Here is a 17,613-nt window from a genome sequence, read left to right on the forward strand (position 1 = left end):
TTTTATACTGATTACTTGAAAGGCAGAATTGCTGCTATTACTTTAGAAGGTACTTTGTCTTTCAGGTTCTACAAATACCAGGTAAGGTAGACATTTTTCTCATTTTACTGATAAGAAGCTTTCATTGAAAAATCTGAGTTATTTAAGATCAATCAATAAATAAATTACAAATGGGCCATAACCCCAAAATAAACTACATATATTATGAAAAATAAACTATATATATATATATCATCACACACGATTAAAAATAACTAAACTCTTAAAAAGAAATATAGTCTCCAGACTTTATGCCCCTCTAAATTTTCCCCTAAGGCTTACATTCTATAAATTGCATAAACATTTTTGCTATTTATATTATACCAAGAAGAAACAAATGCTAAAAATGAGACAGATAACAGAGAATACATATAATGAAAATGGGTTTATTTTGTCTCTAAATAATTCCACACCAAAGCATTCTGCTGAGAATGAAATAATTTTTAATCTCTAGACAACAGATCTCTAAATGGCACAGAGAGGATTGGAATACACCACCATCACAAGCAAGCAGTTCAGAATGCTTGGCGTGGGTGAGACCCTGGTTCAGTCCTCAGCTCTCCCCTGCTTCCTCACTAAAAATATATTTTAAGTTTGGTATTTAAATACATTTAAATGTGGACTTTACACATTTAAACGCTCAGGCAATCCAGAACACAATGTAGAGACACAAGTATGTGATGACTGCTGGATAGTCTAAAGGGACAAAGAGCTTCTTCAACTAAGAAAAGCAGTCAGCCTCTCTATAATTCAACTCTAAGACCTATTCTCCTTTATATATGACAACGTTGTTGTCTGTCTCATACACTTTTACTTTATAAAGTATTCCTCTAGGAAGAAGTTGCTGGAGGCTTTCCCAGATATAGACAGCTACATTTTCTGTCGTGCTGAAGAAAAAAAGAAAAGAAAAGAAAAAAGTTCAAAATACAAATAATGAAAAAAATTATTTTAATATATGTAGAAAACAGGAATTCTAAAACAGCATCTACTATCACACCATTATTTTAGAAATAGCACAATAATCACACGAAATGTTATTTGTTTCATTTCTACAGCTCAAAGTGAGACAGTGCCACACACCTCACAACATCTGCAAAGTACGGCACATCCAGGTCCAGGTTCTTGTGATCAAGGGGCTTCATGATGGCCTCCTGCAGACAGGAGGGAATAGCATCATGCTCGATTAGGACTCTAACAGCAAAGGGCTCCTTCCTGCTAAGTCTCTGAGCCTCCCCTTATTTAGCCAAGACTCAACACTGGGGAGCAGTCTTACAAGGCTGTGAAACAAAGTTAGACCTAGTTCCTGTAATGACTGTGTTTCCTTGCTCCTGATGCAGACAGAAGAAACCACAAAAACAGAGAGTTCCTGGAACTTCCTAGAAACAGAGCCATCGTGATTCACGGCACAGTTTAGCACGTCTTGAATTCTAGAAGCACTAGCAACAGTCTTCCACAGCACGGATCCACCTACAGAATGGTGCCCTGTGTCATTAAGACCTGGTCTAAAATAATGGACATTTTCTAAATTTCTGACCCAAAGAATAATTTGCCAATGATCTTCTGTCTTAGAAGAAAAAATAAACGTGGGATTATCACTTCCTGACAGTTACATATACTAACATAATGTTTCTTCTTGTCATTAGAAAAGACTGTGATTTCCTTAATCTTTCTAATTTTTTTTTTTTTTGTTTTGTTTTTTGTTTTTCAAGACAGGGTTTCTCTGTAGCTTTGGTGCCTGTCCTGGAACTTACTCTGCAGAACAGGCTGGTCTCTAACTCACAGAGATCCACCAGCCTCTGCCTCCTGAGTGCTGGGATTAAAGACACCACCACCACCACCCGGCTTCTTTCTAAATTTTTATCATTAGCTCTTCTACAAAAGTTTAAGCACGTGTGAAACAAGCTAATTTTCCACCTGCTCTGATCTCAAGGTTCACCAATCACTGGTTTTCTTCAGCAGAACTGGAATCATACAAAAAGAGTGAGTCCTAAGTCAACTCCTAAACCAGCTAATGTTTAAACATAAATCAGATGGAGAAATGTAAATACCAAGAAAATATGTTCACTCCCAGTTCTGCCCCCACTTCTCCACTGCAGTTCCTTCGGTACTCCAACTTCAGTCTACAGCCACAGGAGGTCACTTTTACTGGTGGGAGTGTGTATTAATCTAGGCAACCAAAGGAGGAAGACAATCCCAAGAGCTCCCTAAGCATTCAATCCGTGACTGCCGAGGCTTCTCACACTGTTGTCTTACAGCGCACAGAACGTGTATATATGTTCTGTGACCCTGTCAGTGCAAAGCCCCGTCTTTAGAAGTTCTCTTAACTAACAAGCACAGAGCTATTCACTCATTCTTTCACTCCCTCACTCAATAATTTTTGATCACTTATTATTCTTTACCTCCTAGAAAAGGTAATGTGTATGTTCTGTGGGTTATGTCTCATTCATTCATCTTTGTATTTTTAATAAATAGCTTTTTAAAATGAGGCAAAGAAACAAATTTGTCAAAAACATGAACAATATGAGAAAGTAATTATTAGTAACACTGTTTTACAAATACTGTCAACCTTGAGAATAAAGTAAGCTGCACTGAAGAACTAAACAAACAGGTTGATGGTGGGATAATGGAAACAAGTGAAAAAAATTCTCAACTTTGTGAATGAGAATGACCTGGGGCAATGGAGTTAACTGTCCAGCAACCATCAGTTTAAATCTATGGAATGAAGAAACTGGTATAAATAATCTCTAAAATCTCTTGTAACAGAAGTTTTAGGTTAACACAATCAAGAAGTTTTTACTGAATATAATCTGATGTGTTATCTCTATCATGAATTGTCTCAGTAACTTAGCATAAAGCCACAGTTGTTAAGTAAGTGTGCTCTTGGGGCTGCAGAGATGATTCAAGATCGGTAAGGGCCCTTGATGCTCTTTCAGAGGATCCAAGTTGGGTTTCCAGAACCCACCTGGGACAGCTCTTGCCACCTGTCGCTTCAGCTTACAGAGATCCACGGCTCCCAGGCTCTACACAGTCAACTACACTTGTTATTTATGGAACTAGACTCCGCAATTCATCTTTGTGTTTCCAATATTTAAGCTATAAAAAGCTGATTCACATAATTAAAATTAAATCTTTAAAAAACGAAAAAGAGGCTGGACATGGTGGCACATTTCCTTAATCCCAGCATTCAGCAGACAGAGGCAGGTGGATCTCTCGATCTCAGTGAGTTCAAGGCCAGTCTGGTCTTCAAAGCAAGTTCCGGGATAGCGAAGGCTGTTTGTTATACAAAGAAACCCTGTCTTAAAAACAAACAAACAAACAAACATGTGCTTTGAAAAATTTTATAATCAATGGTACAACTAGCAAAGGCTTCGAAGAAAAGGCTGTGTTGTAAAAAAAAAAAAAGGATAGAATTTGATAAATAAAAAAATGAATCTCTTCCAATGAAAAGTAGATGACCATGTGACATTCTTCCCACACTACAACAACTTCCACTTTCTGTTAAGAAGACCTCAGAAGATCAAGAAACAGTTCACAAACCCTCTCCACTCTCCCACCTACCCCAACTCATAAAAGTCATGGCATCTCAAGAAATAAGGCAGACAGGGGGTACTAAAAATTATTCTGAGGGGATATCACATAATAACCACTCAATATGACATTACCTCCATGTATTCTTTGAGGTCAGTCAAATTCATAACCATTCCTGTAACAGGATCGATCTGAGGGAGAAAAAAAGGTATCTCTCACTCTAGTAGGCTCTCCATATTTACACTTTCACAAAGCTGGGTGGGTGGCTCACGCCTGTGATCTCTGCACGTGCAAAACAGAGTCAGCAGGGCCAGGCGTTCAAAGCCTTTCCAGGATACACAAGAAGTTCAAGTCCAGCCTAGTAGGCTACATGAGATCCTGTCTCAAAAGTAAAACAACTCTGTAAGTTAATAAAGGCTGTACAACATGCAGACTGTGCCCACACTTTCCTTTATCCTAGGGACACTTATCACTGTCAGTGAAGAAGCACCATGTACTTCCAGCACCCTTATCCCTGAATGGATCTTCTGCCCATCTGTAAGCAGCAGAGAGGCCTGGCGCAGCAGCAGCTCACCACACAGAAAGGCCAGCGGTGAAGCCACTGAAACACAAGCTTTCAACACAGATTTCACCAGTGTCTGGAAGATGGCCCAGCAATCTGAACAAATCCACACACCATTTCCAGCACGTACCTCTCCATGTACTGTCACCACAACTACGGGAAAGAAAACAAAAATACCAACAAAAAAGTATGATTTTCAGTGACTCAGCATATAGACACAAGTCAGCAACATAAATTGTTAGCTCTCTGGCCCCCAAGGCTATCCTTCAACTCTTCTCCAAATATCTATTCTTTTAGTTCAAATTTTTTCATCAATCAGTGTACAACTCAGTCCAGAGGAGCTTGGCCAGAGCTCTGGCTGAGCGGAGGAAACAAGCCAACCCCCACAGAAGGTGTGAATTCTGCTTATAAGGCTGATGCCTTGGGAGGAGAGAGATGTCACTCAGTGCCTTCCTGGAAAAGTGGAAATGCATGCCCAGCTCTGTCCCGAACTGACCCAATCCCTCCACGGGCAAAGTGTTCGTTGTTCGTCTTTACTGTCAAGAATGTGTACTCGGCTCACAAGAATGCTCTGCTGAAAAGCAGCAGGCCTTCCCGTGAAGCATCTGAAAACTCGGTGAGCACCTCTACAAAGGAATGACTTTTACACTTTCATATTTTTTCCACCCCACACAAACACTACTGGCTATTCCATGGTGAGTAAATACACTGAGGTCGGGAGGGTATCTCAGAAAAAAAGAGTCAGGAACTAAACCAGAACTTGGGATCTCCTGAAGCCTTACGGAACCCCACCTTACCACACACTGCCATACGCCAGGGCTTATGCAGCATGCTTTGAGGCATCAGGCATGTCTTAAAGAATAATGTCCTTTTTCCTCCCACAGACTGCTTTCTTAGAATACTGCCAGCAAAGTCTTATAAAGAAACTACTTTTCTGCCATACAATATATCCCTAAGCAACCGACCCTTTTCACTGGCCATTATCTACTCAAAAGAATAAAATTTTATTTTGCTATGAAGGTTTTTTAATTTTAAATTTTAACTGATACATGAGGGTACTATTTGATGTGTCAATCCATATATATATACACACACACATATATATACACACACATATATACATACATATGTATATATATATATGATGTTTAAATCAGGTTAGACATATCTGTCTCCTCAAACATTGATTATAAAAAATTTTAACATTAGTTTCAGCTCTACCTAATAAAAAGGAAACGGCTAACAGCAGTTTTATTGTGCATTCAAATGTGTAAAAAAATGATGTAAATCACTTTTGTTGCTGTTGTTTTGTACTATCTCTAGCAGAGCAGACAACTGTAAAGCAAACCATAACACTTACCCAACCAAGACCAGAGCTCTTGGCCTTGAGTTTCTACTGAGGGCTCAGAGCACTGACTGTCCACAGGCTTCTCACCATGACCCTGTTACTCATCACACATGCTCCGCTCTGACTGACAGGATAAAAACTAACGTGGTCCTCCCTCACCTTTATAGTTGTGCCCGTGGCCATTGGGATTGTTGCATTTCCCAAACACTTTCAAGTTCTCTTCATCACTCAGAGACGGGCTGACAAAAGAAACACACAAAAAGTCAGTGTGCGGCACGCAGTAAGACACCCGAAGTCAGGTAAAGTCAAATTCCTCTGTTAGGTCTGCTCTGGGTTTTGAAGACTTTACAACTTAATTTCACTTTAGATGATGAACTAAATAGATCACTTGGATTTCATTATCCACATTTCCATCAAGAACCAACGGACACTCCCTAATTAACTACAGTACCACATAAAAATATCAAAAACTTTAATTTCAACTTACCTGTTCCACAGCAAGATTCCAACAAATTCACTCACAGTCAGCGTGTGCTCTCTTTTGGCAAGGTCTCCTATATCCTGGGCTGGCCTCAAAGTCACCATGTAGCTAAGAGTGACTTTGAACTTCCGATCCTCCTGCCTCCACCTCACAATTCCGGGATCTGGTAGCACACACTGACTCATACAGGGCTGGGGGATGGATCCCGGGCACATGCTGGCCAAGCCCTCTACCTACCGAGCTACAGCCCACCTCCAAACTCTCAACGAACACTGAGTGTTAGCCACGGGGCGAGGCAGAACGGAGCAGGGAGCAATGAGAAGCACAAGAGACACTTGTCCCTCAGCAGCTTAAAAAGCTGTTTCTCCTGAAAAACATGACCTCAGGCTCATCTCTGCCTCACCTACTGCTAACTGAAACCTTACCAGTATGTCAAGACTTAGGTTACTCAAATTAGGCAAAACTTTAAAATTACTACAAACACCTGTTATTTTGGACAGAAAACAATGTACTCAATGGATTCGCCTATCTACACCAACTCAGCCAACTCCTTACCTTCTGCATCCTTAGCTTCCCATTATAAAAATCTCTTTGAGGGCCTTAGCAGTTAAGAGTGCTTACTGCCATCACAGAGGGCCGAGGTTCAGTTCCCAGCACCCACATGACAGCTCACACCTGCCTGTAACTCCAGTTCCAAGGAATCTGATGCCCTCTTTTGGCTTCCATATGCTCCTTCATGCAAGCTGTGCACCTAACACGCCAGCACACGCAACACGATTTTTCAAATTTCAATTTAAATTCCTTAAGATCTTTCTCATTTCACTGATTTCCTCCGGCTCACACTTGGAGAACACTACAGTTCATAGGCTTCTACAAAAAATTCTCTCACTATACAAAACATTTTAAACTCCACACACGGGGCGGCGACAAGTATGTGATTTTCTCTGCCATATCCTGACCTTCCAGCACGGAACAAAGCCTTGTCCGGCAGGAAGTGGGTGGATACTGTTAGAAATGACTGTTCTCATCCCACAGACAAGGAAACCGAGGTTCAGAGAGTCAGTAATGAAGCTTCCATCAAAACCATCTCTAAGGTGTGGCCTTGGGTATCTGGGATTCAATAATCAAGCGTGCCACTCGCTAGAAAGAAAGAAAGAAAGAAAGAAAGAAAGAAAGAAAGAAAGAAAGAAGGAAGGAAGGAAGGAAGGAAGGAAGGAAGGAAGGAAGGAAGGAAGGAAGGAAAGAAAGAGAAGAAAAGAAAAAAAGGAGGGGGTACTACCCTGTGTTGCATCCGGTAGGTCATTGTGCTGGGTACTATGTGATGCCGGCGAGCTGCATGACTCTCAACTTGGGGCAGCCCACAGAAGGAACCTCGCCAGTGGAGCCTCCGGGATCAGAGCTCTGCCGCCCCCTTCTGGGTGAGGCCCAGCAATGCAGCCCCACACCTTCACCATTTCCTCTTCCGCTCACCCCAGATCGGCTCTAACCCACGCGTGTGGCCACGCCCCCGATCTGAGACTTAGCGGGAAAAGCCCCGCACTTGCGGTGACACACGTGATCACACCCCACCTGTGCAGCCGGTGGCTCGCACTGAAGGACACGAGGCGTGACAGTCGCGCGCGGCGACAAAGGCCCCCAGCCGCACTCATGGTCTTCAGGCCCGAGACCCCGGAGCAACCTGCGCTTCCGGCTTCCCCGGCCGAGGCCAGTCCCGCCCTCCGCGGCTGCGCAGTGCAAGGTCGGCCCTCCCCGCCGGAAGCGCTCCTGGAGTGGTTTCGGCACTTGGAGCCCCTCAGTACATCTAGAGGCAGACTCTCTGTGCCTCCTCCTGTTCAGTCTTTTCCAGGCAGTTAGAAATACCCTGGGGCAGCGAGTGGGTGAGAGCCAGAGGCCTGGATTTTTAAGTTGCCCCGGATAGTTGGAGTCTTCCCCTGTCACTCTATTTTTGATAGCCCTGGATTAGAATAGAAAAAATCCAGCGGCCGGGTGCCCTTACCAGATGCGCTCCAGCCCAGTACCACACTGGGTGTGAGGAAATTCTAGCCAATGATAACAGTGCATTGTTAGCAGAGTTAGTCTGGAGACTGAGCCCTGAGGGTTGATTTCAGGAGTTCTATTCTAGGCAATATAGTAAAACAAGTATAGTAGCTCAAGCGGGGTGGGGAGGACTTTGACACTGCACTATGCTGGTGAAAGAATGTCACGCAACGACCTTCCCAAACCAGACGCAGGCCTGAAAACAGACACACCCTTCAGAACCCTCAGCCTGAAGGAACCAGCCAATACTGGTTTTAGATAGATGGTTTTCAGGGCGGTGAAACGAAAGGGCAGTCGGGTGTAATCCCCACTGCTCTGGAGCAGCCTTCACTGGCTGTGTTTGGATCTTCTGTCTCAGAAGGTCAGCACCTTTTAGAGGCTGTCAGGGAGTCAGGTGTGGCGTGCACCTGTAATCCCAGCACTAGGGCTTGAGACAGAAGGACGGGGAGCTCAAAGTCCATTGCGAAAGAGTAAAATCCTGTAAGTGATCCAAATGCGCACCTTTGGCAAAGCAGCCCCCACAGTCATCACCCCATTCACTCAGTAAATCAAAAACTTGAATTTAAAATGTGTTTACCTAAGATCTCAGCGCCAGATGCTTTAAGTATCAGACACACGCACCTCAGAACAGCAAAATGGTCCCTGTCGTCTGAAAGTCCAGTTTAATGGGGGAGTCAAACAGGTAATGTGGCAAGAGAAAGATTACTAATTCTGCCTCAGAGGGTAAAAGAAAGCTTCTGAGACCAAATTGTTCTGGGCTGGGTTTTAAGGAGTCCAACAGGTGGGTAAATAATCAATTCCAGGAGGGGAAGAGTCAAAGCAAATGAAACATGGAGGTGTGGTTTGTATAGTGACAAATTCTTGGCTACCTTGGGATACGAGGCAGAAACTCTATTGGAAATATTGATTGCAGACCAAAGTACTGTGAATGTGTTTTGTTTGTTTGCTTGTTTTTACGAATAGAGGGAAAGAGGTCCTACCTTCTTCCCATCTACTTCCTCTCCAAGAGAAAGGAATTTCCAACTGCTTGAATAACATTTCGGTACAACTGAGTCCTGTTTGCTCAGATAGTGGTGGCTTACTCTCTGGAGCTATGCATATAGGAAAAAAAAATGAAAGAAGAAAGCTCAAAGCCCAAACTCTCCACCTCATCGGCCCTGGCCAGCTTCCGTTCTGTTATGTATGTTGCTTCTGTGTAGCAAAGCCGAGCCAGGAGCAGGCCCTCTCATTCTTCCTTTCCTCTTACTTGTACCCTGAACATCGCACCTGTATTGAGATGAAGTAAAGGTCCCTATGCCTTCAGATCTGTGTGCTTCCCAGAAGTCGGAGACCTCATCAACCTCCATGTTTAGACAGGATATATTAAGCCTCTGTGTTTTGTCTGAGGAAATACAGGAATGATCCTCCCCGTTCCCCATAGACTTCAGTGAACATCAAGGGACTTACTCTCTCAATGTTCCGGCCTCCACACTCCCACATCTGCTGTTAGCCCTGTCTACCTGCCTCTCATAAAACCTCACGTGAGATTTAGCCCTTATTAGTTATTGTAATGTGATGCAAACCTCTATACAGGCACTTCTATATAAGGAACACTTCACTGGAAAGGAAAGGGTTAATGGAGTTTAGAATAATCCCTACAGAAATTTAAAGAAGAAACTGACATTCCATGACCCTAACTGTAAGTTAACACGTGTCCATATCACATCTCCGAGGGCTTCTTCAGGAACAAAGAACAGGCAGAAGGTCCTAGGCAGTATAACTGAGCTATGATTAAAGTTCAGACACTGACGAGGGAGGGGACTTTTTTGGGGGAGGGGGAGAGAAATGGGAGGCAGTGGTGGGGAAGAGACAGAAATCTTCAATAAATAAATAAATAAAAAATATCTGTAATTAAAAACTATGAAGCAAAGATGAAAAAAAAAGTTCAGACACAGGGCAACTGAAAGAAAAGAAAACAGAGATTCGGAGAGCTTGCCTTTACTGGAAGGTTGTTGGTAAAAAACAGGGCTTGGAAATGTGAAGATTATATGGTCTCTACTGCCCCCTGCTGCCCAGTTAAGTAAAGAACCTTCTGATTTTCATCAATAGCTGGAAAACTATCTATCTGGAGATTTGAATAAACACCTGCATGAAGCAATGTCCCACAAAACAACCCCCTCTGAAGACTGAGCAGAGGCAAGACGGGGAGGGTAGTGGTGGCCTGGAAGAGGAAAACTGAAGTGAATTAGCATAGCATTTGCCACAGGCATTAGAGAAACACCCAGTCCAGAGGCCACCAAACAACACAGTACTAGCTTCTCGTCCCAAACACCTAGGACCAACTGTAACAAGCAGACCGTGACCTGTTACAGACTCGGAGAGAGAAAGGTGCTGGTCTAGATTCTAAGCCAGCGGTTCTCAACCATGGGTTGCGACCCCTTTGGATTGATTGCTCTTTTCATGGGGGTCACCTAAGACCATTGGAAAACACTGATATTTACATTATGGTTCAAAACTGTAGCAAAATTACGGTTATAAAGTAGCAATAAAAAATTTTATGATGTGGGGGTTGTCACCACAACATGAAGAACTATATTAAAGGGCCACAGCAGTAAGGAGGTTGAGAATCACTGCTCTAAGTCTACCATCCTTGATTACTTGTACTTCTCCCAGGCCCTCTGATCACCTATGTGGTAGTGGTAATGACCTAATTTTATTCTGATTTTATTTGTGTGTATTCCTTTTACAAAAATTGTGTGGGGGAGGGGGGTAGCACAAGTGTCACAGCACATATATGGGGTCAAAAGATGGCTTTGTAGAGTCAACTATCTCCCTCCATCTTTATGTGGGTTCCAGGAACCAAACCCATGTCACCAGGCTTGCACTACAAGTACCTTTACCTGCTGAGTCATCTTGCCAGCCCCTTTTCATGTATTCTTTTAGCTAGGGAAACATGTTCAATAAATGTAAACTATCTTCCAAATATTCCCCGGGGCTTACAAGATGGCTCAGAGGGTAAATGTGCTTGTGAGGTGATCCTGATGACCTGAGTTTGATCCACAACCCACAAAAGGCCAAATGCAATGCCTTGTATCCATCACCCCACACTCCCACGTGGAGATGCAAAATAGAGAATGGAGGATTGGCCAGAAGTCCCCATGTGGAAGGAGAGAACCTACTGAAGAAAGTTGTTTTTTGACCTCCCTGAGCGCTCCATGTCTGCACATATACACACACTGTCCATAGACACAATACAGTAACAATAAATAATAAAAATCTTTAAATACTATACTGATGCTTGTGTGATGGTTTCAAGAAATAGCCCTAAGATAATATAAAACCAGGGCTGAAGAGAGCACTAAGCAGTTGAAAGCATGCACACTACTCTTGCAGGGGACCCAAGTTTGATGCCAACACCACACCAAGTCTCCACAGGCAACTGTATTCACTTACACATACCTGCACACACAGTCACACACAAACACATAAATATTTTTAAATATATATATAAAGGGGCTGGAGAGATGGCCCAGTAATAAAGAGTACTTGTTTCTCTTTTAGGGGTCCTGGGCTCAGTTCCCAACACCCACAGGGCATGAGTCTTGGACCTCCGAGGGAGTAGGCTTGAGCCAGGACCTCTTGGGGACCAGGCGTGAGTCTGGGACCTCCGAGGGAATATACCAGAGCCAGAGACCTTTGTGGGACCAATCCCAAGTCAGGGACCTCCTCAGGAGCAGATCCAGACCAGGAACATTTACAGAAACAGGACTGAGACAGTGAACTCCACAGAAGCAGGTACAAGGCAGCAACTGCTGAGGGAGTAGGCCTGAGCCAGGACCTCTGAGGGTCCAGACACAAGTCTGGGACATCCGAGGGAATAGGCTGGAACCAGAGACCTCTGCGGGTCCAGGGCATGGATCTGGAACCATCGAGGGAGTAGGCCTGAGCCAGGACCTCTGCCAGAGCAGGCCCAAGGCAGCAACCTCAGCAGAAAGAGCCACAAGCAAGAAATCTCTGTGGATGCAGGCCCGAACGACCCCTGGTATTGCACAGCAAACTCCGGGAGCACCGAGCAATCTCCAGGAACATGGAGTGACCAATATGGTGACTGGAACTGTGGCCATGACTGCAGCACAAGAACACCATCTGAGCCTTGGATCCACTGGCACCTGGAAGATTGATCCCCAGTCACAGACAGCCCCAACCACACCTATCAGAGGAAAAGATGAGTAGACAAGGTAAGAACACATGCAATACCACAAAGAGCAACACACCAGTAAAAACTGATGACCCTAAAACAGCAAGACTTGAACAACTAAATATAGATGAAGCATAAGAAAATTACCTAAAAAAAAACTTTAGGAGAATGTTTGAGGCCCTTAAAAAAGAAATGAAAAATTCCCTCAAAGAAATGAAGAAAAAGACAAACAAAAAATTGGAAGACATCAATAAACCCTTTCAAGAAAACCAAGAAAAAGCAAATCAAACTTATGAAAGAAACTATTCAAGACTTGAAAACTGAAATAGAGACAATAAAGAAAATGCAAGCCAATGTAATTATAGAAACAGAAATCATGAGAAAACAATGAGGAGCCACAAATGCAAGCATGAACAGCAGAATACAAGAGATGGATGCGAGAATTTCAAGCACTGAAGATACAATAGAGGAAACAGACGCATCAGTCAAAGAAAACATTAAATCCAACAAAAGTTTAATACAAAATATCCAGGAAATATGGGACATCATGAAAAGACCAAAGCTAAGAATAATAGGTATAGAAGAAGAAGCTCAACTCAAAAGCACAGAAAATATATTTAACAAAATCATAGAAGAACTTTCCCAACCTAAAGAAAGATATGCCTAAAAGATACAAGAAGCTTACAGAACACCAGACTAGATAAAAAAAAAAGTCCCCTTGCCACATAATAATCAAAATACTAAGTATATAGAATACAGAAAGAATATTAAGAGCTGCAAAGGAAAAAGGCCAAGTAACATATAAAGGCAGACCTATAAGAATTACACCTGACTTCTCAATGGAAACAATGAAAGTCGGAAGGTCCTGGTCAAGCGTTATGCAGATGTTAAGAGACCATGGATGCCAGCCCAGACTGCTATACTCAGTAAAACTTTCAATCACCATAGAAGAACAAAACAAGATATTCCATCACAAAACCAGATTTAACCAATACCTACCCACAAACCCAGCCCCACAAAGTACTAGAAGGAAAACTCCAACCCAAGGAAGTTGGCTACATCAACAAAAACAGACAATTGATGCTCTCACAGCAGCAAATCCTAAAGTAGGGAAAAACACACAAAATAACATCACCAACAACGAAAACTAAATTAACAGGAGCTAGAAATCACTGGTCATTAATATCCCTTAATATATAAATGGACTCAACTCACCTATAAAAAGACACAGGCTAACAACAGATTGGATATGAAAACAGAATCTATCCTTCTGCTGCATACAAGAAACACACCTCAACCTTAAAGACAGACATTGCCTCAGAGTAAAGAGTTGGGAAAAATTTTTTTCAATCAAACAGACCTAAGAAACAAGCAGGTGTAGCTATCCTAATATCTAACAAAATAGACTTCAAACTAGAATCAATCAAAAAAGACAAAGAAGGACATTTCATATTAGTCACAGGAAAAATCCATCAAGAGGAAATCTCAATACTGAACATCTATGCCCCCAAAACAAGGTCACCCTCATATGTAAAAGAAACACTTCTAAAGCTTAAATCATACAATAAACCCCACACACTAATAGTGGGAGACTTCAATACTCCACTCTCACCACTGGACAGGTCTGTCAGACAAAAAAAAAAATTAACAGAGAAATAAGGGAACTAACAGATGTTATGACTCAAATGGACTTAACAGATATCTATAGAACATTCCATGCAAACATAAAAGAATAAACCTTCTTCTCAGCACCTCATAGAACCTTCTCAAAAATTGACCACATACTAGGTAACAAAATAGACCTCAACAGATACAAAAATTAGAATAACTCCATGTATCTTATCGGATCACCATGGCTTAAAATTAGAATTCAACAGCAACACTAACCAGAAAGTCCACAAACACATGGAAATTAAACAATGCTCACCTGAAGTATCAATGGGTCAAAAAGGGAGAAATTAAAGACTTCCCAAAATGTAACGAAAATGATCACACAACATACCCAAATTTATGGAACACAATAAAAGCAGTGTTAAGAGGAAAGTTCATAGCACTAAATGCCTACATAAAGAAGCTGGGAAAAAATCCCACACTAGTGAATTAACAGAACATTTGAAAACTTTAGAACAAAAAGAAGCAAACTCACCCAGGAGGACTAGACAGCAGGAAATAATCAAATTCAGAGCTGAAATCAACAAAATAGAAACAAAGAAAACAATACAAAGAATCAATGAGACAAAGAGTTGGTTCTTTGAGAAAATCAACAAAATAGACAAACCTTTATCCACACTAACCAAACAAAATCAGAAATGAAAAGGGGGACATAACAACAGACACAGAGGAAATCCAGAGAATCATTAGGTCATATTTCGAAAACCTGTACTCCACAAAATTGGAAAACTTAAAGGAAATGGACAAATTTCTGCCAGGGACCTCAGCAGAGAAGTGTGTCTCGAATGTGGGATGTCTGGAAGGCGAAATAAGTACAGGAACACAGGATTCTGATGCAAGATGACAGGCTATCAGCTGCAGGGCAGCTTCTTCTACTTGTTCTTCTTCTGCTTCTTCTTCTTTCTTTCTTCTTACTTCTTCTGCCCTGAGCTTCAAACCTCAGTCTTTTATTGCAAATTTTACACAAGGAAAATGATTCTGTTTTCTTGCCATAGGTTAATCATTACCTGGGCAGAGCAGTTCACAAAAAGTACAAAGATTCTTTGAAATCAAAACATCATTCAATATGACATTTTCCCAGTTCCCAAGCCTCATGCCAGCTACTATATTCTTAATTCTTAGCTGAGTTAAACATAAAACAGCTTCTGAGGCTTTCACCTCAGAGGCTAACTATTTGCAGTTACAGAAGCATAGTTCAGTGTGTTTTACTCCATTGTCTTACCTTTCCCATTGTTCCTCACAATTCCAACTTTGATTTATAAGGCTATAGGCAGTCAGCCCTAAAAATCCTAGGTTCCTCAGAAACTTTATTCATTATAGCCAAGTTCTTTTGTTTCAGTATAATCCTTTGCCAAGTTTTATAACCAGGTAAAAAACAATTTCTGCATTTTTCCCAAATTTCCCCAATTCTTTCATCCATAACCTGCTTTACAGCTTCAATGCCTGCCCGCTCTATCAGATCAGGAAGACTCATATTATTGTACAGCACATCCATATTTTCAGAAGCCACTGGTGTGGAAGGAGAAGAAGAACATAAAGAACAAGTACACTAGTAGAATTGCTATAGCCAGAATCATCTGTAACATTGCCAAATGTGTATGCAGACGCCATAGAAGCCATCCTCGGGGCACGTAGGTGTTTTCTCCTTGGCCCTCAAGTAACATGCTCATTCAGCCACCACTGGGTTGCTTGGAGGGAATTGCTTCCTGAATCTCAGGAACCACAAGTGGAGGGGCTATGCTTTGCTGTCTCTGGCAACTTTCTGGATAAATACCACTTACCAAAATTAAATCAAGAACAGATAAGCAAATTAAATAGGCCGTAACTGGTAAAGAAATAGAAACAGTCATCAAAAGTCTCCCAACCAAAAAATAAATAAATAAATAAATAAATAAATAAATAAATAAATAAAAATTAAAAAACCAGGATCAGATGATTGCAGCTCAGAATCTACAAGATTTTCAAAGAAGAACTAAGACCAATACTCCTCAAATTATTCCACACAAAAGAAACAGAAGGAACATTGCCAAACTCTTTTCACGAGGCTAAAATTACCCTGATGTCCAACCACATAAAGACATTACTAAGAAAGAGAATTACAGACCAATCTCACTCATGAACATTGATGCAAAAATACTCAATAAAATACTGGCAAATCGAATCCAGGAACACATCAGAAACATCATCCACCATGATCAAGTTGGCTTCATTCCAGAGATGCAGGAATGGTTCAACATATGAAAATCTGTCAACGTAATCCATCATATAAACAAACTGAAAAATAAAAACCACATGATCATCTCATTAGATGCTGAAAAGCTTTCAACAAAATACAATATCCTTTCATGATAAAAGTCTTAGAGAGAGCAGGGATACAAGGACCATACCTAAACATAATAAAGGCAATACACAGCAAGCCAACAGCCAGCATCAAACTAAATGGAGAGAGATTCACAATGATTCCACTGAAATCAGGAACAAGACAAGGTTGTCCCCTCTCTCCACATCTATTCAGTATAGTTCTTGAGGTCCTCGCTAGAACAATAAGACAAGAAAAGGAGATAAAGGGGATACAAATCGGAAAAGAAGAAGTCAAACTCTCACTGTTTGCTGATGACATGATAGTTTCCATAAGCGACTCCAAAAATTCAACCAAGGAACCTCTACAACTCATAAACACTTCCAGTAATGTAGCAGGATACAAGATTAACTAAAAAAAATCAGTAGTCCTCCTGTACACAGATGATAAAAGGGCTGGTAAAGAAATCAGAGAAACATCACCCTTCACAATAGCCACAAATAGCATAAAATATCTCAGAGTAACTCTAACCAAACAACTGGAAGACTTGTATTACAAGAACTTTAAATCTTTAAAGAAAGAAAGTAAAGAAGACAACAAGAAAATGGAAAGATCTCCCATGCTCTTGGGTAGGTAGGATTAACATAGTAAAAATAGTGATCTTACCAAAAGCAATCTACAGATTTACTGCAATGTCCAGCAAAATTCTTCACAGACCTCAAAAGAACGATACTCAACTTCATATGGAAAATCAAAAAACCCAGGATAGCCAAAACAATCCTATACAATAAAGGGTCTTCTGGAGGCATCACAATCCCCGACTTCAAACTCTACTACAGAGCTACAGTACTGAAAACAGCCTGGTATTGGCATAAAAACTGACAGGAGGACCAATGGAACCGAATCAAGGACCCAGATATTTATCCACATACCTACAAACACCTGATTTTTAACAAAGAAGAAAAAATATAAAATGGAACAAAGAAAGCATATTTAACAAATAGTGCTGGCATAACTAAATATCAACATATAGAAAAATGAAAATAGACCCATATCTATCACCATGCACAAAACTCAAGTCCAAATGAATCAAAGACCTCAACATAAAGCCAACCACACTGAATCTTATAGAAAAGAAAGTGGGGGGGCTGGAGAGATGGCTCAGAGGTTAAGAGCATTGCCTGCTCTTCCAAAGGTCCTGAGTTCAATTCCCAGCAACCACATGGTGGCTCACAACCATCTGTAATGAGATCTGGCGCCCTCTTCTGGCCTGCAGGCATACACACAGACAGAATATTGTATACATAATAAATAAATAAATATTTAAAAAAAAAAAGAAAAAAGAAAGTGGGAAGTACTTGAACACATTGGCACAAGGAGACCAATTCCTAAATAAAACTCCAGTAGTACAGACATTGAGAGAAATAATTAATAAATGGGACCTCCTGAAACTGAGAAGCTTCTGTAAAGT

The 17,613-nt window shown here is 41.3% G+C and overlaps 1 protein-coding gene across 10 annotated transcripts; it reads right to left on the bottom strand.

The window, feature by feature from the left end:
• Positions 1–405: 405 nt before the first annotated feature.
• Positions 406–14,724, bottom strand: Pts (6-pyruvoyltetrahydropterin synthase). 10 transcript variants are annotated; one of them, XM_050156247.1, is made up of 6 exons: positions 8,573–14,551; positions 5,637–5,716; positions 4,260–4,282; positions 3,702–3,758; positions 1,120–1,190; positions 406–926 (listed from the first exon to the last, which is right to left on the bottom strand). In XM_050156247.1, the coding sequence occupies exons 4-6, from the start codon at positions 3,738–3,740 to the stop codon at positions 803–805; spliced, it is 234 nt and encodes a 77-aa protein (XP_050012204.1). In that variant the 5' UTR covers positions 3,741–3,758; positions 4,260–4,282; positions 5,637–5,716; positions 8,573–14,551; the 3' UTR covers positions 406–802. The 10 variants fall into 10 exon arrangements, with proteins under 10 accessions (XP_050012204.1, XP_050012197.1, XP_050012205.1 ...); XM_050156240.1 differs by lacking the exon at positions 8,573–14,551 and adding an exon at positions 7,528–8,524; XM_050156248.1 differs by lacking the exon at positions 8,573–14,551 and adding an exon at positions 7,238–7,497.
• Between the last annotated feature and the right edge of the window lie 2,889 nt (positions 14,725–17,613).

Source organism: Alexandromys fortis, unplaced genomic scaffold (assembly GCF_014885135.2).
Source record: "Alexandromys fortis isolate MF-2015 unplaced genomic scaffold, M_Fortis_MF-2015_v1.1 scaffold_89, whole genome shotgun sequence".
Classification (NCBI taxonomy): Eukaryota; Metazoa; Chordata; class Mammalia; order Rodentia; family Cricetidae; genus Alexandromys; species Alexandromys fortis.

Bases quoted from the DNA above. Each gene is read 5' to 3' on its own strand.
- Pts (XM_050156239.1), bottom strand. From the start codon at position 6,173: ATGTGCCCGGGATCCATCCCCCAGCCCTGTATGAGTCAGTGTGTGCTA. The intron at 3,759-4,259 runs GTACGTGCTGGA...TTTCTCCCTCAG, and splicing joins TGGTGACAGTACATGGAGAG to ATCGATCCTGTTACAGGAAT. The intron at 1,191-3,701 runs GTAATGTCATAT...TCCTGTCTGCAG, and splicing joins ACCTCAAAGAATACATGGAG to GAGGCCATCATGAAGCCCCT.